This window comes from Aethalodelphis obliquidens, unplaced genomic scaffold (assembly GCF_003676395.1).
Source record: "Aethalodelphis obliquidens isolate GAN/ISIS:26980383/991018 unplaced genomic scaffold, ASM367639v1 scaffold2, whole genome shotgun sequence".
In the NCBI taxonomy this organism is placed as follows: Eukaryota; Metazoa; Chordata; class Mammalia; order Artiodactyla; family Delphinidae; genus Aethalodelphis; species Aethalodelphis obliquidens.
Genome location: NW_020837946.1, coordinates 78,103,351 through 78,126,575, shown reverse-complemented (window position 1 = coordinate 78,126,575; position 23,225 = coordinate 78,103,351). Strand labels below are relative to the sequence as shown.

The following is a 23,225-nucleotide window of genomic DNA, read 5'->3' as shown; positions in this document are numbered from 1 at the left end:
CCTACCCACTTTTTCCTTCCCCTTTTCCTTTCACAGAGTCAGAACTACATCAGGTCTGAAGGCTGTCCCTGCCAGTTCTGTCCCTGTTCCCTTTTTCCTCTCATAGGCATTTTCCCTAATAAATCTGTACTTTGAATTCCACTTAAGTGTCTGCTTCCCAGAAGACCCAAACTGATATAACTATCCTTAGAAAACTGTTCTAAAAATTGGAAACAATAGCATAGTTCCTGTCTTTTGGTAGCTGCTAAAAAAAGGTTAGCTTCCTTCAACTGGGAGGCATTAGAGTCAGGGACTGGGTAATACATTCTCCTATATTCGCTCAGTGCTTTAATCATACATTCCATTGTGTAAGTGGACTTCAATAGTCAGCAATGCGTCTGTCTAACTACAATTAGACTTAAAATAGGACTCCAGACTCCGGGCTATCCAAATTATCTGCAAGCAGATAACCAGGGGTGTGTGTGTGTGTGTGTGTGTGTGTGTGTGTGTGCGTGTGTGTGTGTGTGTGTGTGTGTGTGTGTGTGTGTGAATAGGTGGGTTCGATTGGGGAGAAAATTGGCTTCGGAGCCAGACAGATCTAAATCTAATCCTAATTTGCTGTGTGACCTTAAGGAAATCCCTTAACCTCTCTGTCTTCAGTCACCTCAACTATATAATGGGGATAATACTGCCCTACCTTACTAAGTAACTGTGAGGGTTAGAGATAGTAACTGTGAGGGTTAGAGATAATCTATATAAAGCACCTAGCACAGTGTCTGGCCCATTGTAAGCATCTAATAAAAGAACGCATTGCCTGTACATCCTTATTCTTACCCTGTACTCTTATTGCCTGTACATCCTTTCATTCATTTGATATTTATCGTGGGCCTAGTATGATAGGAACTTGAGACACAACAGTGAACCAGACAGGCACAGATCCTTGCAGAGCCTGACAGGTAGGCATGGCACAGCACAAAGTACATCCAGTAATTATAACAGAAACACTTAGATGGTGCTTATTATGTGCTAGGTACTGTTCTAAGAGCTCTACTACACATTCACTCATTGACACTTTACACCAAACCAACGAGGTCGGTATTTGCTCAAGATTACATAACTAGGGATGTAATCCTTAGTGTAGATTAGTATGGATTTGAACCCAGGCAGTCTGGATCCAGAGTCTGTACTTTTAACAGCTATGCTGTGTTGCTTCTCTAAACACTTGAATTGAATTTTATGATTCCACAGAGCATGAATGATCCTTACATAAGCATGTAACAAAATCTAGTGAATTAAATCAGTAGGAAAAACAGTTATTTCCTTCAGAGAAACACAGGCACAGAAATAGTAAGTCAGCCGAGCAGGTGTAGACATTGGTGACCCACACGGTAGCAGTTACCACCCCTACCCCCCCACCTCCTCGCCATTTGCTCAGCTTTGAACTCAGCAGCTGTTTTCTGGTAATGGCATTAGAAGAAAAGTTGCTCTAATATGGTTTTTCATCTTAACCCTGATCTTTTCATCTGCTATAACCACAGGGCTCTTCTAGTTCTAATAAATTCTCAATTTTCAATGTCATAATCTATTATGCCTCTAGGAACTTTCTGTCAGAAAAGTTAAAGGAGTCAAATCAGTATGTTTTATTTGTTGTTTTCTTTTCATAAAAGTGTCCACATGACTGCATTAAATAGTTTGCTGACTGTTTGCAAGGCAATCAAGGTGGCAGTAAGGACATCAGACCCTGGACACCAACTTCATTTCTTATTACGTGGCAGACACCACACAGCTCTGGATGCCTGGGTAAGCCAACATGACAGCAGCAGTCTGTTCCAAGAAATCCTTTAGATATATGACAACATACCATCATTGTGACCATTCTAGAATAAAAATGACAATGCTAATATGATAAAAACAAAACCTACCAACCTCTCCTAACTAGTCAAGAATGATTAAGACAAAAAAAATGATTGTACTTACAGGGGGACATTGTGCAAGTTTATCAGCTGCCACCAGTTGAACATTTAAGTGTTTACTTTGGGACTTTCCTCTAGATTTAATCAACCGCTGTAAAACCTGATAGAAGAAGACATGAATCTGAGATACTGTCAATGAGCTGAAAGAAAACCAAATAAATCCAGACCTTTTTTCATAGTCTATTTAGCCTGAGTATTAATAGGGAGGAAATACAATATAACAAGTCATATATATATATATAAACTCTGTAATGACATCAGCCACTTACACTAGCTTTCAGTTATAGTGGATTTGACATGTTCATCCTATTCTCGCTCCATGTGAGGTCTTGGTGGGATCTGGAGTTCCCACCCTAGATTTTACCCAGAGATTTCAAAGAGAGCCCTGCAAAAGTGCAGGCACTGATCTGTACCAGGTCATTTATGTCCAAATTTAGTTCAGTAATATTTTGGTTCACTATCTCAATGTCAGATAAATATAAGAGTTACATATATTTGACCCTTTGTGTCACTGATAATTAAGGCATTCCAGTCTAATCTTACATTAAAGGACAATTTCATGATCGACATCTAGGCAGAACATCTGTACTGGTGTATTGCTACGTATAAACCAGGGATATACCTATGTCTTTTGGGCACTGCTGTAACTGCATTTTTCCATATACTCATCTTTCCCTTAATATTTTTTTTAGCAGAAGTAAGACCCTTCCCCCCAACTACTACTAATCTATGAGGCTCAATGATATCTCAGCACATATATCCACAGGAGTCCCCGTTCCTGCACTTATGGAGCCCACGGTGACTGGGGCGAGAGGGGTTGAAATCTATTCCACTGCAGTAAGGGTGCTTGAATCCCCTTCAGTTCTGGGTCAAAGAGACTCCAAGTGCTCAAGGCATTTTCAATCGATTTTAATGATTCCCCAAAGGTCCTGGTTTGGTCAGGATTCCCAAGCTCATCCTGCACAGAACCAGTGCCTGTAGAGATGGAAGGCTGAGAAGCTCAGAAGCATTGGGAAGGGCACATTCTCTACCTGTGAGAGGAGACCCCTGTTCTGGCTGGAAGTTGAATTGGCATTTAAGCAAGAAAATGCACTCCTAGGGCCACTGAAAAGAAGCTGATTGTTAAGGTAGTACCTCCCAAGGGTATCCATTTCATATTAACTTTTTAGAACATCATCACTTTTTAAAATCTAATTATTTATTGGCCACGCCACGTGGCATGAGGGATTTTAGTTCCCCGACCAGTGATTGAACCCATGCCCCCTGCAGTGGAAGCATGGAGTCCTAACCTCTGGACCACCAGGGAATTCCCCATCATCACTTTTTTTTTTTTTCAAATTTCGATATTTATTTTTAAAAGCAATCTCATTGTACTCTTAGTTTTTATAAATGCATAATCTATTTTTTAAAATTTATTTATTTTTAATTTTTATTGGAGTATAGTTGATTTACCATGTTCTGTTAGTTTCAGGTGTACAGCAAAGTGAATCTGTTATACATATACATATATCCACTCTTTTTTGGATTCTTTTCCCATATAGGCCATTACAGAGTATTGAGTAGAGTTCCCTATGCTATATAGTAGGTCCTTACTAGTTACCTATTTTATATATATAGTAGTGCGTATCTGTCAATCCCAATCTTCCAATTTATCTCTCCCCCCACTACCGCCCTGGCCCATCATCACTTTTTAAAATTAAAGAACACCCAAGTCAAAAGGGACCACTTTGAGGCTGTGTCACTTTTTTTTTTATCTCCCCCATTGGCATAAAGATACATGGCAGACATGACATTGTGCTCAACCACAGAACAACTATACTCCTTGAAGAACCCAACCTAAGCACAAATTAAGGGTCTATAAAGTTTCCATGAGAGATTTTATACAGTGATGTTTGACTTATATGATAAATATATATGTACTTTTTTTTAAACATCTTTATTGGAGTATAATTGCTTTACATATATATGTACTTCTTGAACTATGTACTTTCTCAACTGGGGCGAGAACATAGGTGATACAAGAATCAATATTACCTAAGAGATTTACCAAGAGAGAACCTAAAGTCTCTGAAAAGCCAGACTTTACTTTTCCTCACCTTAGTTCTTTTTGTTTTTATTATACTCTTGCATAACTGCCCAGTTTGGGAACCACAATAGACACTGAGCTTCTTGAAGGAATAAACAATTCTTTATGTGCTATCTCAAAATTTCTAGAACGTGTACAGAACAGGTGAATTAAAAACTGCTCATTAAAAGGGTCTCAACAAGACATTCTCCTTGCCCACTAACAAAAATGCACAGAGCAAAAAATATTTCAGAAGAAACAAGCTTCTAACCCTTAAGACAGAAATGAGCTGATTACCTTTGGAGATGAGACTTTTACATGAACAATAATTGGTGCTAAGGAAGTCTTTATAAGTTGTGCTGGGTGATTGATGGTGTCTGCATCAAGAACAACCAGTTGCAAAGATCTTGCCAACTCAAAGATTCTTTCAATTTCACTTTGTACTTCCGCTAAAAGGAGAAATATCAAATAACAGGTCATGGTATTTTTATTAATTAGTTCCTATATTTAAAAAATAGTACCTCTTTCAGATGCTAGCCTACATTGCAAAACAGAACATTTTGAATCTTCATAGTCCTATCTAACTTAAGATCTTTTCTAAAGAGAGATGGGTTGAGTTTTACATAAAACCAAAGAGTTGGTGGAAAAAATTGAGAAGGCTTTCTTGATTTGCTTCTTATGCTCACCCTAATATTTAGCTATTTACATAGCTATGTTGGTTTTGATTGTGCTTTTGTTCTAAAGAACTTTTATTTTAGCTATAGAAGCTGCAACTACATTTTAGGAAGCAATCGAAATACATGTGCAGAGCAACATCACATGGAAAGCAAATTATGCTGAAATACGCCTACCAATCAACAACTTCCATATTAATATTTTATGGATATGTTTTTTAACATCTCACAACTCATCTATTTTGACTGATATGCACATTTTTGTATCCCTGTTAAATGTTCTGGATCTACTCTTAACAACTAGCATATTGCTAAGTCTTCATTCAAGTGTTAGGGCCAGTGGACTTGTTCTAAGGCATAATTATCTTCAGTATTAAAATAAAAAAAACAAAAAACAACCTAAGATCAATTATATTAAAGTGCCACAATGCATTTAGATGCAAATCTACTTGGCTTGCTGTAATAGCCAACTGACCTGAATCTGTGCACGAATCTGGTCAAATGAAAAATCTAGTTATTTTCAATGTCAAAAGCAATCCAGCTATTTTTTAAGCAAAAATTAAGCAGATTATCTATAAAAATATAATATGGCTTTCTGAAATATAAAAAGCTTTTTAATATATATTTTTATAAATCACCTGATTTATTGATCATGTCCACAGTCTGAATTAGTCTATTTAATTTTAAGAGAGACGATCTTGTTTGCTTTTTGCTTATTTTCATTTTTGGCTATAGCATGACTTACCAATGTTGTAATCTTATCCAAATTACATAGAGTAGACAAAGCTACCTAATTTAAATTATTTCCAAGATGGCCTAGGAAAAAGTTGATGTTGCTCTAAATATCCTCATTGAAAAGAGTTTGTACCAGAATCCCGTGATTTGTTTTGCTTATTCAGTATAAATTCATGTTACCCACCAAAAATTCTCCCTTCCATAACCAGACAGATTGACAGGGTGTGTGGGATCATGAATGCTCAAAACTATCATGTAACTCTATTTTCTAGGGCTTTGCTAATAGCATAAAATTCTTATTTCCCACAAAACCACTGGTGTTTAATGCATGATCTGTATAAGAAGTATGAATTTAAAGAGTCATTAGAACCCAGTAGAGGCTGTTCAGTTCAACTTCTGACTCTCAACATGTTCTCTGATTTCCCTCCTATAATGGGTTGAATTGTATCGTCCCTAAATTCATATATTGAAGTCTTAACCCCTCAGTACCTCAGAATGTAACCTTATTTTTGAGACATTGTCTTTACAGAGATCATCAAGTTAAAATGAGGTCATTAGGGTGGGAATTACTCCTATATGACTGGTGTCTTTATAAAAAGGGGAAATTTGTAGACAGGCACACACACAGGAGAACACCACGTGAAGATGGAGGCAGAGACTGGGGTGATGCTTCTACAAGACAGGAATGCCAAAGATTGCCAGCAAACCAACTGAAACTAGCAGAGAGGCATGGAACACCTTCTTCCTCACAGCCCTCAGAAGAAAACAACCCTGTGGATACCTCGATCTTAGACTTCTAGCCTCCAGACTCTGAGAAAACAAATTTCTATGTTCAAGTAAAAAAAAAAGCAACATATCTATCATTTTTCATATTATCCAATACCAATATCCTGAAAGATTTCATGTTGCTCTGAAAGGTAACTAGTTTTCAATATATTAATGTAAAGAATCTGGACAATTTGGCTTATTTGCAAAATTCTGAAATACTTTCTACATTTATTAGTAAAAACAACCTACTTGTCCCTTTTTATTCATGTCAGAAACAGAAAGATTTTTTTAATGAGAGAAGTTTGGAAAGTTTATTTTTATTGTAGTAAGTTTCATTTTTTTTTTCTTTTTTCATTAAACTGCCACTGGTTTAAGGTAACTCCTGGCCAGGACTGTACTAGAACAAGGCTATCTTGCTTTAAACTTAAAATCTGAATACAATATTTTCTGAAGTAGCAAAAAGGCAGTGACGCAAAGTAGACTGCCCCGGTACAAAGAACCCATGAGGCACTCTGAGTCTCTGTGTAAATAATTCAGAGACACCTGGGACTTATTTACTTTGCACCAGCCATGAGGCAAGTGTGGTGTTTTTGGGGAGTTTTTTGGCCATGCCACACAGCCTGAGGGGTCTTAGTTCCTGGACCAGGGGTTGAACCTGGGCCTGGCAGTGAAAGCGCAGTGAAAGCACCAAGGGCAGGCACACCTACAGTTTAACCAAAACAAAACTTGGGCAATGGGTATCAACAGAGAGGTACTCGGGCAGAGCAGGCCAGGAGGCTGCAGAGGTCCACCCTATATACTGGAGTGGGTCCAATATTGGGATAATATGTATATGGAATACAATGAATAAATTATACGTGTGAGAAAGACATATTTACCTACACAGCTCAGTTCTTTTAAAGAAAAACTTTAACCAAACACAACAATCTTGACTACCCAGGCTGATTCCAATCAAAGCTTTATCATGATCTTATTCCAGACAAATGAACTCTGAGAAGTCATGGACCATGAACCTGGAGGGATCTCAGTGAACACTTCTATAACTTGACCACAACTGGTCTGGACCCACCTCTCCCCAGCATCTCTGTCACCTGTGCCCTTTCTCTTATATCCAAAGGCTTAAACTACTTCAATGGCTCCCTGTGGCCCAAAGCAACATTTTCCAAAGGCAGTACCCTGGATCACTAATCTCATGAGATAGCCTACGCAAAGAAGGGTTTTTTTTGCAAGGGAGGTATCACATGCTATAATAGTTTCTCTTGCAATTTCAAATGTACATCACCCTCTTTATCTTAATGCCTCTAAGAAGTGTTGCAGTGAAGAAATCTGACAGCTATTTAATCCATAAGTTTCAAATTTATTTGACTGCGGAAAACATACTATTAGTATCCTTTAAAATCAACATTTTTTGGAATCTATTTTGGGGTCTCTTTAGCAAGGCGTACTAAAGCCTTAACATACTGGCCTCGATCTATTTTTTCAGTCTCTTCTGTTGCTCTCAAATCATGCCCCCACTTCCTTTTTCTAAATATGCTCTGCACAAAACAACTTGTTTCTCAACCACACAGTGTTTATATGTCAATGCCTTTGTACATTCTTGACTGCCCTAAGAACCAGCTCAAAAAGAACTTCTGTGAAGTCTTCTCAGACGCCTCTTACTCCCTACCCTTCTTCCTTTATACTTTTAGTACTTTGCTCATAATTCCATTATCACACAGTATTTTAACCATCACTCCCTTTTTTCTGTTTGCCTGTGGCTAAGATACTTTGCCTTATTTATGTCTGTACTTCCTAAGTCTGGTACAATGCATGGCAGTAACAAGTGTTCAATAAACATTTGATGAAACAATCTACACATGTGCATTAACAAGCAGACAAATGGGCATAAGTGGCTCACATAGTGGTTATTATAATATGCTGCCATTAAATTATCTCCAATGGTTGTGGGAGTTATGACTTTACAGAGTAAAAAGGAAAACCAGTGAACTGATATCTACCTTGTTTCTTCCTCAATATTTACACCAACCCCACTGCACCCACTCCACTGACTCTGACAACAGGTGACTACAAAGGTGATATGGAATGACCTCACAGAATGCCCATCACACTCTAGGCTGGTGCAAGATGGCTGAAAAAGTCAGGCAACCTAGCTTATGTTTTTAAGTGTACTTTAGCCTCTCATTATACATCAGAGGAAGGAATGGTTAAGAGTCAAAGGCACTGTGAGGAGTGGAAAGGAGGGTGGAAGACAGGAGAACAGAGAACACATGCTTATTTGAGAAACCTTCAATCTAATTTGGTATCCTTGTCACCCATGATATACTACTTTAGTCAGTTACCTAATCTGATTTATCATCATCAACTCTGCCATCAACACCCCTGAAGGTCAAAATACTGTGCCTTTAAGAGTGTTTCACTCTGTCTGTGGAAGGCTCTAAATACAGAACTAAAGAAGGAACCACCGATGTCTGGGATCCTGCTCTCACAAACGCTGACAACTGTCCCATTTGGTAGGTTCAGCATTCTTTCAAAAAGCAGCCATCCAACAAACATTTATTGAGCAATTACCATGTGCCAATCCCAGGCCAGGAATAGAGATGACACTCGTCTCTTTCCACCTGCACAATTCTTGGCATAGCCTTCAATGGACACTTGATGGGATATTTGGGCATGCAATCTATCTTAGAAACCCTAATTTTAGAAAAAGTTTTCTATCACCTACAGAGCTCATTTAAGTAGTTTTTTTAAAAAATGTAGTGGCATAGAAAAACCCTGTCTTTCCTACTCTGTCCATGAGGAATAGGGCAGTAAACAAGTTGCCCTCAGAATGTGAATGCAAAAGAGAGTTATAAGTGGACTACACCACTCTGGGCCACCATAGAAACCACAAACAGGCTTTTGAGATGAGTGATATGATTCTCCTGCGGCCTGGACCCACTTCTGTGGTTGGTGAATCCATCCTCCACAGCCTCGCTCCTGCATGGCTTGACGGAACTAATCACATATAGTGCTTTTTCTTCTCCATTGTGGTGAATTTCAGGATGCTTTCTGATTGGTTCACCAGGAAAGACATGTTTAAACTCCCTGAACGGTATTAATGGTGGTTGCCATTTCCACTTAAGGATGTGACTACTCTGGGCACCAGCTGGCAGCAGAAACCACACTGAGAACATCATTATCTAGCTTCCTTCTAAGGATCTGGGAAAGGTGGACATCTCATTTCCTTTCATGTCGGCTGTGACTTGGGTATGACAGATATCATTAGCCTCATTGAGAAGCTCAGGCAAAGCAGGGATGAGTGGTTTCGCGTGTTGAGGCAGTAACAGAGGAGGACAACCTGTTGAGGATTCTTCCTACCAGACTACTAATTAGCTAAGTGACTGGAGCTGAGAAAGAGGAGTCTCAGGCTACTGCAGGACTCTGCTCCCTGCTTTTCCATGGCTAGCCTTCTTGTCAGTTAATCAGCGCTTCCCCCTTCAGAATGGGGAAAATGGGCAAATTGGAAAGACATTCACAAATGCAACATGTGTCACCCCGGTCTGAGAGCGCAGTACCACATTTGAACATCTTACCTAAGCTGGACCGAGTGTTTGAGCGTTCAATTATTGCTCTCTTGCTGGGATTATTTAGGACAGACCTCTTAGCAAGAGAAATGTCAGCTGTCACTCTTGTTATTGATATCCTATGAATAGGAACACAGAACAGAACAAGCCAGTAAAAATGTCGTGGGGCTCTCCAAGAGATTTATAACCACAGTACTTAATAACCGCCTCACATACTATACTGCAACCACAGTATAATAAACATTGGCCACAAGTATTTTTAAATAGGATTTCGCTAGCATTAAAATACAGGCAGAGCAGAATGGAGGAAGGTTTTGGCTATTTAACAAAAAAAGACTCCAGGAAAAATGCAGCTCTTCCTCCACTATTGTCTGCCTTGCCGAATTCTCCTTATAATACACACCATACCAGGAGGGAATCAAAACATACGAATAAACCATGCTCTTTCTAGGAAGCAGCAATACAATTTCCCCACAATTCACAGTTGATTTGCTCTTGAACAAGACTTTCAGGAACGGCAAATGCTCTGCCCAGGTGCATCAATGCTGCTGGTCAAAGGGGGAAATCCTCTTCATTCCAATCATCAAAGACAATCAGCTGTGTTGCATTCCTGATGCTCAACAGTTAACTCATGGTACATGAAGCATTTCGCCACAGGCCCAAAGGAATGTTTCATTTCTAAGAATATGAAAAATATGATTTCTCTTCGGCAGGCACAAGGATTCTTCAGCATATTTGCATATTGCTTTGAATGCATATTGTGGGCAGTAATAAGACACTATTGCTGAAGGCAATATAAGGATTGTTCCAGGATTTCCATAAGTTAGGAAGTATCTTGCAGTCATGCAAGACAAGAATAAAACCGAGACACTGCAAATGAATGGAGACAGGGGTCTATCTGTATATGATGAGAAGCTCTGGAATTTATAATTTTAAAATTCTTTATTTTAAGCTGGGATTGCACAACTTCAGATTATGATCTCCCTGCAGAATGCAAAGAATGCCTCTCTAAGCCAGCTACTGCCATCATGGGCCCTTCTTCATTCTTATCTCCAAAACTTGGCAGAGTTCCAGGAAGGAGACAAGAAGAGTCCCGCCCCTTCCCTTTTGTACTCACTGCACTTATTCTTCCCCACTTTCAAACGCCTCTAGCTGGTGGAGCAGGGAAGAGGGTAGAGTTAGCAACAATTATTGAGCCATATGTCATCTCCCATCTATTTGGGGACAACACTGTCAGCACTCTCAGGAGACTCTTCACCTGACTTCAGGGACCTGAATCCTTGGGGAGAGTTTAAAATAGTCCTTTTCATAAATGGTTGGAAATGATTTCTTTAAAGCAACAGGCTGTGCAAAAGTTCTGGTGCTCTTTTAAAGCAAAGTACTCCTTGTTTGCATTGTTGTATATATAAGCTATAGATGGTCAGGAAGTTTAAAATTTTTTAACTTCTTAGAATTTTTTAGGCTCTAATAAATTATTCGAGGCATCTTCAAATTGTCTTCTGAAGAAATCAAGAATTTTGTGAAATACATCTTGGGCTACTGAGAATGTTAAATGGGGGTTGAGTAGGCCAGGAGGGCCCCAGCTTTCTGACCCTCAAGGCCAGGCAAACACCCCTGCATTTACGTTTTCTACACAGAGGGCTAATCTATGATTTCGTTGTAAGAACTTGTTCAACTGCTAAAAGATATTGGAAAACACTGGTCTGTACAACTTCTTCATTTTTTAAAATTAATTAATTTATGTTTGGCTGCGTTGGGTCTTTGTTGCTGCACGTGGGCCTTCTCTAGTTGTGGCAAGCAGGGGCTACTCTTTGTTGTGGTGCACAGGCTTCTCATTGCGGTGGCTTCTCTTGTTGTGGAGCACGGGCTCTAGGTGTGCGGGCTTCAGTAGTTGTGTCTCGCGGGCTCTAAAGCACAGGCTCAGTAGTTGTGGCGCACAGGCTTAGTTGCTCCATGACATGTGGGATCTTCCATGACCAGGGTTCGAACCCGTGTCCCCTGAATTGGCAGGCGGATTCTTAACCACTGCACCAGCAGGGAAGTCCCACTTCTTCATTTTATCAAGAAGAAAAGTGAGACACAGAGAGGAAGTTACACATGGTTATTTAGAGTCTAAGAAGGTCTAAAGTACAGGTCCCCAAGCACCAGGCCAGTACTTAGTCACCTGACTCATAATTCTCTTACAGTTTCAGTTTTCTTCTCCAGCAATGCTGAATCTCCTGATACCAGCCACATCATCAAGTGCAGATCTTGGCCACATGCTGAGAGATGGTCAAGATCTAAATCAGGTTAAAGTCAGTGAAGCCCACATCTGAGTCTCCATTACTCAGTTGGCTGCTGCCCTTGAGGCATGAAATCTCATAGGGAGTCTTTGCGGTCATAGCTCCTTGTACCTACAGAAGAGGATTTGCTTATTTTTGAGTTTCTGGTTTTTTTGTTTATAGTTTTAAGAATGGGGTTGCTGGTTAGAAACATACAGTTAATTTCCAGAGCAATTCAAATATATGACTGGAGAGAAGTGGGTTGGTTTAGGGACAGAATTCAACCTTCTAGAATAATGATTTTTAGAGGGCCCAAAGAGTCTACTCTGCTTCAGTGAAAATCAAATTTGCTAGCTCTGTACTAGCCAAATAGTGACCTTTGGTTCTTAAAACTTGAAAGGATCATCAACAGATGTGCACTCTTATTTTTTTCTGGGTTTTAACACACTTTTACCAAGCCATTTTCAGACACATCCAAAGTTTTACCAAAACAACAAAACAATAACACACATACACAAAAATAGAAAAAAAAAAAAAACTGCTTCATGTATTCCCAAACCAGGAAAAGGTGTGGACAATAAAAGTTTCTTTTTCTTCTTTTCTTGGTCAATAAAATAGCAGCTAATTTGTTAATATAGGTTATTTCTTAATAAAAATACACATTATGAAACAGCTCAGGAGAAGACAGACACAGCTCCAGAAACTCTCTAATAAGACAAAGCAGGAGTTTTTATTTTCCATGCAAAGATGCTTACTATTATCAAACTCAGACACCAAATCCAAACTTTTTTTGTTTTTTAAAAGGCTCCCCAGCAATGTAATTACATTCATCATTAAATGCTAGTCTATTTACTTTTTTTTTTTACTTAAAGTTATACCCTTTCTATTTCTTTTCTTGCTATACTCATATCCTCTAGTTTCTTTCAGTACTTCTATGTATCTTATTTGATATACATCTCTAAAAAGTTCCCTTGGAAACTTTTTTGTGATGTAGTGTCAGTAATTACTAGCCCGGAGATAAAAGACTAACAGAAGTGCAGTTCCCCAGCAGACTATATATATCTCTAAATCTAGTAAATCTGAACCCTAATTGTTGCTTATTTCTGGTTTGGAATTCATTATTTCTGCAGTCCATCATGTGCTATGAGTATTAGTTTTCTGAGATTTTTCTATGGAAAGACATTACTCTTAGGTGAGACGCACATTCAACAATAATTAGTATTTCCATGTTGATAATGGAACAGCTAAAGATCCTTTTAAACTCTATCCTTGCCACATCTAATATGCAACCCTGTTAGTATATTAGTTTTTATTAAAACGCTTAGACTTCCTTCAGAAAGGGAAAACATTCCAAAGATCAGACAGCAAACTGTCAGGAGAACAGGAATGGAAGGCATATGTAGACCTTGGTACTCTTCCTGGGTCTTCCTCTTGGCTGGTTGTGTGACCATGGTCAAGTCATGCCATCTTTTGAGCATCAATATCATAATCAATAAAGTGGTGATAGTGGCTTTGTTGAATTATCTCACAGGATTGTCATTAGGAGCAAACCAGGTAATATATAAAAGTGCTTTCTTAAATAATTATTCATAGTGTCCTATGTTGATAGGCACATATATAATGTATACAAGGTAGCTGTTGGAGATTTGAGACTTGAAGGAGACAGTTTCTTTATATTCTATCCTCAAAAGTTAGCAGTCGGGCTTCCCTGGTGGCGCAGTGGTTGAGAGTCCGCCTGCTGATGCAGGGGACACGGGTTCGTGCCCCGGTCCGGGAAGATCCCACATGCCGCGGAGCGGCTGGGCCCGTGAGCCATGGCCGCTGAGCCTGCGCGTCCGGAGCCTGTGCTCCGCAACCTGTGCTCCGCAACGGGAGAGGCCACAACAGTGAGAGGCCCGCGTACCGCCGAAAAAAAAAAAAAAAAAAAAAAAGTTAGCAGTCTACCATGAACTCTCCCATTCTCGGAGTCTGTGAAATTTATATATACTTTGAGGATGGGAGAATAAGGTCAGACATGTTGCAATCAAAATCTGCTAATTTGAAAAATCATATTTGGCATTAAAGTTTTCAATTAATTATCTCTAGTGCTTGAGTGTCCACTGATGAGTCTGCATTTGAATAGAGAGTAGGAGGAGGAGATAATAAGAGGATGATATTGGTTATGAAACAGAAGGCACTCTATTGTTCTTTCCCATTTGTTGACTGCAAATCTTCCATGTCTTGGCTGCTTTGTGATAGCATCAGCTGTTGCCATTTCCTTTTATAAATAAATACTACTTCTTTGAGTCTCCCTAAATTATATTCTTAGCCTCCTTTCTTCAAATTATTTCTCAAACCTTTTTTTTTTTTTAAGCATTCCTTGGCTAATAGCTTCAGATCCTATTTGTATGTTCATTTATGATTTGGGGCCATAATCATGTCAGTTACAAAGTGTCCTATAACTGCCATAGAGCTGATCTGATCCAGTTGTCAAAAAGCCTAAAGTTACAACTTCGTTGGGATTTGAAATGATTAGCATAGGTCAACAAATTGCAATTGGTTTGACTGCTTGCTGTTCAGCCTATGAATGGTAGATTCAACAAGCTGAACAAACCTCATCTGAAAGGATGATCCCCGTTGAATGTTTGTGGAGAAAACATTGTTTGAGAGAAAAGCTCCATGCCACTGTGCATCCACTGTGTCCCTGCCAGGCTGGTGCCACTGTAGCAGCTCGTTAGGCTCACTTAGTTTATGATCTGTGCATAGGAACTGTCACTATGTGTGGAGATCCACATGTACAGGGGTTCCCTCAGGAAGTATTTAGTATTGTGCTTTCCATTTTTCTTACATAGATTGTAGTTAGGCCCTACAATAACAATAAAATTGTAAAATAAGTAAGTAGCTTTAAACTGATTCAAATAATTTCTAAGGTATCATAAAAAAAATAAGTATATGATTCTGTAATAGTCAATGTTGGATTTTAATCCAATTTGTTGAATTATTTTTTCGCCAAGATCTGAAAAACGGTATTGAAGAAGCAAGCCTTTTAGCCGTGTTTTTTTTTTTTGTTTTTTTTTTTTTGCTTTTTAGGCTCTTTCTGAAAAAGAAAAGACTTTATCCTATTTTGTCTGACCTACTGCATTCATAGCCAACAAAACACTGTGTAGGTTTCCACTAGAACATATTGTTTATGTTGTATTGCTGTGCAAAAGCCCACTGTGTAATTGTTCTCTTGGCTGGTTTCAATTAAAGACTATTTGTTGTTTTCTCTCCTTTTATTAATTGGTAAAACATAACACAGCAGATTGTCATGGCTCAGAATGTAAGGATATTCCCCACACAGCAGACATGTCAGAGTCATTGTGTATCCACATTGCACATTTCTTCTTCCTTACCAAAGTCTCTCTCTATATACTCAACCAACGAATTCATTATCATTTTTCTGCTACACTGGCCTCTTCTAATTTGAAAGCAAATCCACTCTCCTACTCCCACTTTTAATATCTAGCTTTCTCCAACTCTGCCATACATCAGATCTCTCTAGGGCTGAGTCTCTTTCTCCAGCTATTACTTTTGCTGCTGCTGTATTCTTCCTCATATCTCCAGACCCTCTGCTGTGCCATCAGACCCCATGGAACACTTGGCATTGAAATTTTAATTCTATTTCTACTAAAACCAACTTCAGTAGTGTGTACAAGTGCTTGGTGAATCAGGTAACTCTAGCTGGTAAATCTCTGCTCTTACAATTAAATGCTTTTCCTCTTTTTGGGTCTGAAGATTGAGGAAGAACCTCAGATTCTTCATTCTTGAAGGCAGTAATTAAGTCACTCACTTTCTCTTTGCTAAATTATAATAATTCCTTTCTTCTTTTCCATAGGTCCTACCTTTCAAACCTTTAATTATACTGCTGCTTACAGGGATGTTAAGTGGGGACCAAAACAATCTAACAGAAGCTGATTGCGTATAGGATGGCATTTGTTCAGCTCAAGGGCTATTATGGGGCCACAGGATGAGGCACTTCTCAGAACTTCCTTAAATAAAGGCACTGCAGGTTGGAACCATGTGACTCTAAGCACAGCTGAAGGAAGTGTGATTGACTGAGCCAGCCATGTCAGCTGCGGCCAACCCAAGGAGAGCTGCATGAGGGTAAGGGTGATGGCGTCTGTCATAGGAGGCAAGGACCAACACCGATATTATTAACTTAACGAGTCAGAGTTCAGCTGTTTCTTTGTAATGCTTTTTTAAGAAGTAATTTCCCAGTAGTCAAAAGTTTTCCAACAGAAGAAGGTTATCCACCTACTTATGGTTTGGGGACATAAGAGATTAGCCTAAAAGGACTTTTACATTTCCTTCCAATTCCAAGAGTCTAGTACTCAGTGCTTTTCACTTGTTTTCTCTGAAATTACTTCATTCTCTGCCTATTTGTTTAAAAAAAAAACAGAAACAAAAAAACAGAGAATAGGATACATCCATGACTTTCTTATTAAGCCGTTTGTGTCCACTAGATAAATGTGGCAGAATATTATTTGTTCAGCAAAATCCATTTACTCTTCCTCTTGGGCACACAGCTAGACTGTAATTCCCAGCCTCCTTTGCAATTAGATGTGGCCACATGACTAAGTTCTAGCCAATGAAATGTGAGAATGATGTGAAGTCACTTCCAGGCCAGCTTGCTCCTCTCTCTACAGCTAATTGGAGAGACCAACCCCAGGTCAAGGGTCCCAAATGACAGGCAGGACAAACATTTTGCCCAGTCCTTCCCTCCTCCACACTACCCACCTTCCCAGCTGAGGAATACCTGCCTCAGACTATTACATGAGCAACACTAAGCTTCCACTGTGTTTGATTCATTACACATTTTGGGCTCTACTTATTAAGGCAGCCTGGCCTGTACTAAGATACTTAGCAATTCATATAATGGCACTGAAGCATTCTGCTTTCTTGAACTAAAATCTCAATTATTGAAACTAAAATCTCAGTTTATTTTCTTTGTATATAGTCCCAGAAACTAACAAATATTTCAAACACAATTATCCAGAAGGTTTTTCTTTTGACAAATGCATACAATTTGTACTTAAAGCATTATCATGTTTGCTTTTTTCTTAAAATACCATATTTAAAAAAATCTATTTGTGGATATTTTAAAAATGTCTTCAAATACTTAAATATTTGGTAAGCTGGATGCATTTAACCATACTTAGCACACACTAAGTTTTCTTCATTTCTAATAAGTCTTCAGGTATTTGCACGTGGTTATTTTTACATGGAGTGCATTCTGAATTGTGAAAGAGCTTGGTACTTAGTATTGAGTCAGTATAGACTTTTTACCCTTTCTCTGCAAAATACAGAAACTCTTTCCAGATATTTTCCACAAAACTTAAACGATAAAATTTTCTGATGGTTAAAGACTGAGCCCTGTTGATAATGGGTCATAGGGGCATAGGATACATACAAAAGAAACCCATAAAATAGCAATGAAATTTCTAGTAAAACAAACCCAAAACTGAACATCCAAAGAAGTACTATTCCCTACAAAATAGTCATTTTTGGAAACTTATGATGAAAACATTTCTTGCGCTCTTCTTTTAAGGAAATTCAGTACTTTATACCTTCATATGATACACACGCATACAGGCATGCACACGTACAATTCCCAAATGATACTACCCATCTTGACCAGTGAGGCACCATATTTGTCAGAAATAGTCTATATTTTCATTATTTTTTATAAACATAAGCTTGGTATGAGTTCACTAACAAGTGAGAAAATAAAGACTAACACATACATATAAATAAAACAAATGGATAATTTTCCTTCTCAAGGTCCTTTTTCTTTAAGGGATCCAATGCTACACGTCATAACTTCATATTTTCAGAACACTTTCATTGTATTCTCCCCTGAACATTGAGTTAACTTTTAATTAGAGAACATCTGCAATCACCAGAAACATAGATCCACAAATCAATTTATTATTCATGTTTGGTTAAAGGAAAATAAAGAATACAAAAGCATCTGTATGCCTCACCTCCCATCAAACCTGTGCTTCAGGAAATCAAAGAGGGCTTTCTGCATCATGTCTGTGACCTTTGCAGAGGTGAAAAAAAAAAAGAATGAGGCAAACACACGCAGAGAGAGAGAGAAGTCAAAAGTGAGAGAGCTGAAAGGGAAGGCATTCTGATGGAGCCAAGATCTGATCACAGCCACTTGTTTGGTGGAGGTGGGACAGGGCAGGTGACCGTGGACAGAGTCTGTCATACTTAACCAGTTGCACTTACTCAACTTCCCCCCTTGGTTCTCCTCCAGGGTGTTGAGGCATGAACCAGCAGTGTTCACTAGATCCAAGGCAAACCCTCATCTCCTTTTAGGGGGTGGAACTGCCACCGAGAGTCCATGATAGGCTAGCTCTGTGCGCAGGTGCAGCCTATCCTTGGCGCACCTGAGTGGTGCCTGCCTTCAGTGAGGAGCAGCTAGAGCTCCTCAGGCCAGCCTGGGGCTCTGCCTCCTGCTAGTCTGTGCAAGTCGGTGGAAATTCTCCACGCCTAGGGCTGGATTTCTGTACCCCGCTCTCCTGCTCTTTCTCTGATGTTCCCCATTGAGAAGGGGAGAGAGGAGGAGAGGAAGGGGAAAAGGGAGGGTGGGGGAGAAGGAGATGGGATGCTTAAATCTGCCTCAAAGAGACTCATTAATTCACTCAACAAATGTGTACTGAATGCCTACTATGTGCCAGCCACTATGCTAACTCAGTGGGAAGGGTGCCTTGGAGGTTGCCCACCTTCAGATTTTAATGTCCTACCCACTTATTCTTATCCACGCTGGCATAAAGCCAAAATGGCAACATCTGAAATGTAGTGCTCTAAGTCTTTACTCTTTTCCTTTTTGCATGGTTTTGTTTAATTAATCTCTGAAGGAGTTCACTAATACTTTTAGTGGAGTGTTTTTTTTTTTTCTTTAATATGGTCTTTAAAGTAAAGAAGCAGAGAAATGTTTGGTGGAATATGCCATTGTCTTGAGCACGCAGCAAGGTGAGATCTGTTGGTGCTCTGAGGTGAGGTTTGCTGGCATATTGCCTATATGTTCCCTTGTGCTGTTCATACTCTATTATTTCTAATAGCAACGGGAACAGTTGAGACAGAAAAAATACTTTTCTTTGAATTGAATGCAGAGCAAATTTTTGACAAGAACTTCCCATTATAAATATTTTGAGGGAGCTATTTCTGAACACTGTAATACATGAAAGGCAAGAAGTGGGCCAGGGAGGGAAGAAAGAGTGAAGGGCCACGTAAGCCCCACGCTGCACCTCCTGCCTTCACAAGCTGAGGGCTGGCTTCTGTTAGGACCCGTGTGAAAGCAGACCCTGAGAAGCAAGCTCCAAATGGCTGTCACCTAGGTTCTTGATCAAGAACTGAAGCGTAACAGACTGATATTTGTACCTCATAACCCTTCAGTGACGGCCCCACTAACACCACCGGACGCATGGATGGCACAACATCGTAGGGAGGGATGTGCTCCGTCTGAAAAAGATGATTGGACACACGTGACAAGGGGAGGGTCAGCACACCTCCTCCACAGCCACAACATTCACAATCCTCAGGTCAAATGAGAAATGATGACCACAGGTCCCACCAAGGAGACTCCTCCCTTATTTTATAGCCATTTGGGTCACTGAAATGGAGCATTGCAGGCATGTATGGATAGAAACCTTCACAGCAGATTTAAAAAGGAAACACAACTTACCACTTTTTGCTTCTGTTTTGCTAAAAGACAACAATGAGAGCCATATCAAAATATGCAATCTCTGTCATTGTTAGCACATGCTTTTAAAAGAAGGAAGAATGTACCAATTTGTCCCTGTCATTTTCGTCATTTTCCAATTCACCCACTCTGCAAAGCACCACTCTACTGTTTCATATTGGTCGGGCCAATTTTGAAGACAAATGCAAAAACAGACAACTTCCTCTCCGTTAGAATGAACTTATATCCTGATTTCACGTGGGGTGGGGAGGGTGGATTTCATAATAACATTGGCTGGCCACTCACAGACCATGGGTTGTTCCTGTGCTGGACACACCATGCAGTGTGGCTGACAGCAACTTGGACAAATCAAATTTGATAAAAAGAAACTTAGAATAACAATTTGGATAGTAATGATCATTACCCCACTCACTAGTTATTTTTGGATTTGTAATTTTGGTGAATTATCAAAAAATTTTGTGGTTCTTTTTGTGTTCTTAAGTCTTTCTGCTCACTTTCCAGAATATAGACACATTTTTCCTACTATGTTGCTCTTAATTTCAAGTAAGTTTATAATCAGTTATTCCTGTTCTTTCTTGTTTGTAATAGTGAAAAGCTGCAATGACCTAAATGTCCAACAAATGGAGATGAGGCAAAATATACTCAATATCTGATTAAAGTGGCTTTGTGGCCACCCAGTCAGGTCCAGTCCATTTGCGGACAACCCAGAGACCCAGAGTTTGGCTCAGAGCCATGGAAATCAGGATTCACATGAACAAGGACCCAGATACTCAGATCTGTTCCAGAATCAATCCAGTTTCTTGCAGTTAGGATAGACCAGGATAGACCTTGGATCTGTCATTCTGAATTGGTAATCCTGGATGACTTAATGCAGCATCAATTCTGGGCAGAATGAAATGAGCTTATAGGAGTCAGGGAACGTGGTGAAAGAAAAATTCCTACTTGAATACCTCCACAGTTTCTAAATACACAACTCCTGATTGGGCCACCACTGTCTCTTCATTACCATTAATTCCAGGGCTCAGTTATCTGCTGTCCAAACAGAAGTGAGGTCATCTGGGCTCAACCTCATTCTCTGCTTCAACCCTCTCCACCTCCACAGCCCAGGCTGTACCAACACACCCTAAAGTTTTACATGGAGACTTAAATAGAGCATTTTCTTCAGACTTTACAACTTTGTAAAAACTTTTTAATTGGTTAGCCCTCACCATCTTAAAGTCTGCTGGGTTTCTGGGTGGAATAATGAACTTGCTTCTGAATGATTTATAAAATAGAGGGCAAATAAGATTTTACAAAATTATATTACCATGATCTGAATTTCTAGTACCACAAGTACCCTTTAAATCAAATCAAATGACCATAGAAAGCAAATGAGCAATGAAAAGTTAAGTAGAAAAATCCTTAAGTCAAGTCTTTAAATTGCTTCCAAATTAGTAAAAATACTTGCATGTACTTTCAAATTTTAAGAAAGGAATACATTCCATTAAAAAATGGTCTAACTGAAACCCTCACCTGTTGATGTGGGGGTTGCTCGAAATGTCCCTGATACCATTTCTCCAAGACTTGAAGAAGAATTTCCACTGGATTTCCTAAGATACAGAAAAGGAACTTAAGACTCATTCCCCAAAGATGGCAGAGTAGAAGGATGTGCGTTCACTCCCTCTTGCAAGAGCACTGGAATCACAACTAACTGCTGAACAATCATCAACAGGGAGACACTGGAACTCACCAAAAAAGATACCCCACATCCAAAGAGAAAGGAGAAGCCACAATGAGACGGTAGGAGGGGCGCAATCACAATAAAATCAAATCCCATAACTGCTGGATGGGTGACTCACAAACTGGAGAACACTTATACCACAAAGTCCACCCACTGGAGTGAAGCTTCTGAGCCCCACATCAGGCTTCCCAATCTGGGGGTCCGGCAACAGGAGGACGAATTCCTAGAGAATCAGACTTTGAAGGTTAGTAGGATTTGACTGCAGGACTTCGACAGGACTGGGGGAAACAGAGACTCCACTCTTCGAGGACACACACAAAGTAGTGTGCACATTGGGACCCAGGGGAAGGAGCAGTGACCCCATAGGAGACTGAACCAGACCTACCTGCTAGTGTTGGAGGGTCTACTGCAGAGGGGGGTGGCTGTGGCTCACCGTGGGGACAAGCCCACTGGCAGCAGAAGTTCTGGGAAGTACTCCTTGGTGTGAGCCCTCCCAGAGTCTGCCATTAGCCTCACCAAAGAGCCCAGTAGGCTCCAGTGTTGGGTCGCCTCAGGCCAAACAACCAACAGGGAGGGAACCCAGCCCCACCCATCATCAGTCAAGCAGATTAAAGTTTAACTGAGATCTGCCCACCCGAGCAACAGCCAGCTCTACCCACCACCAGTCCCTCCCATCAGGAAGCTTGCACAAGCCTCTTAGATAGCCTCATCCACCAAAGGGCAGACAGTAGAAGCAAGAAGAACAATTCTGCAGCCTGTGGAACGAAAACCACATTCACAGAAAGATAGACAAGATGAAAAGGCAGAGGACTATGTACCAGATGAAGGAACAAGATAAAACCCCAGAAAAACAACTAAATGGAGTGGAGATAGGCAACCTTCCAGAAAAATAATTCAGAATGATAGTGAAGATGATCCAGGACCTCGGAAAAAGAATGGAGGTAAAGATTGAGAAGATGCAAGAAATGTTTAACAAAGACCTAGAAGAATTAAAGAACAGCCACCTAGAAGAATTAAAGAACAAACAAACAGAAATGAACAATACAATAACTGAAGTGAAAAATACACTAGAAGGAATCAATAGCAGAATAACTGAGGCAGAAGAACAGATAACTGACCTGGAAGACAGAATGCTGGAATTCACTGCCGTGGAACAGAATAAAGAAAAAAGAATGAAAAAAAATGAAGACAGCCAAAGAAACCTCTGGGACAACATTAAACGCAACAAAATTCGCATCATAGGGGTCCCAGAAGCAGAAGAGAGAGAGAAAAGACCCAAGAAAATATTTGAAGAGATTATAGTCGAAAACTTCCCTAACATGGGAAAGGAAATAGCCACCCAAGTCCAGGAAGCACACAGTTCCAGGCAGGATAAACCCAAGGAGAAGCACACCAAGACACATAGTAATCAAACTGACAAAAATTAAAGACAAAGAAAAATTATTGAAAGGAACAAGGGGAAAACGACAAATAACATACAAGGGAACTCCAACAAGGTTAACAGCTGATTGCTCAGCAGAAACTCTACAAGCCAGAAGGGAGTGGTACGATATATTTAAAGTTATGAAAGGGAAGAACCTACAACTAAGATCACTCCGCCCGGCAAGGATCTCATTCAGATTCGATGGAGAAATCAAAAACTTTACAGACAAGCAAAAGCTAAGAGAATTCAGCATCACCAAACCAGCTCTACAACAAATGCTAAAGGAACTTCTCTAAGTGGGAAACAGAAGAGAAGAAAAGGACCGACAAAAC

General features: G+C 39.7%; 1 protein-coding gene across 2 annotated transcripts in view; it reads right to left on the bottom strand.

Annotated features, from left to right (window-relative positions):
* Positions 1-23,225, bottom strand: part of CACNB4 (calcium voltage-gated channel auxiliary subunit beta 4) — a 156,674-nt gene that overhangs the window by 20,037 nt on the left and 113,412 nt on the right. The window contains exons 7-13 of one of the 2 annotated variants that reach the window (XM_027131371.1): positions 21,263-21,339; positions 19,733-19,752; positions 19,429-19,509; positions 18,024-18,082; positions 9,767-9,876; positions 4,315-4,466; positions 1,957-2,052 (exon numbers count right to left, since the gene is read on the bottom strand). In XM_027131371.1, coding sequence (XP_026987172.1) covers positions 1,957-2,052; positions 4,315-4,466; positions 9,767-9,876; positions 18,024-18,082; positions 19,429-19,509; positions 19,733-19,752; positions 21,263-21,339 — 595 coding nt within the window. Of the gene's footprint in view, positions 1-1,956; positions 2,053-4,314; positions 4,467-9,766; positions 9,877-18,023; positions 18,083-19,428; positions 19,510-19,732; positions 19,753-21,262; positions 21,340-23,225 lie in introns of those variants that run through there. The other variant, XM_027131365.1, reaches the window with a different exon arrangement.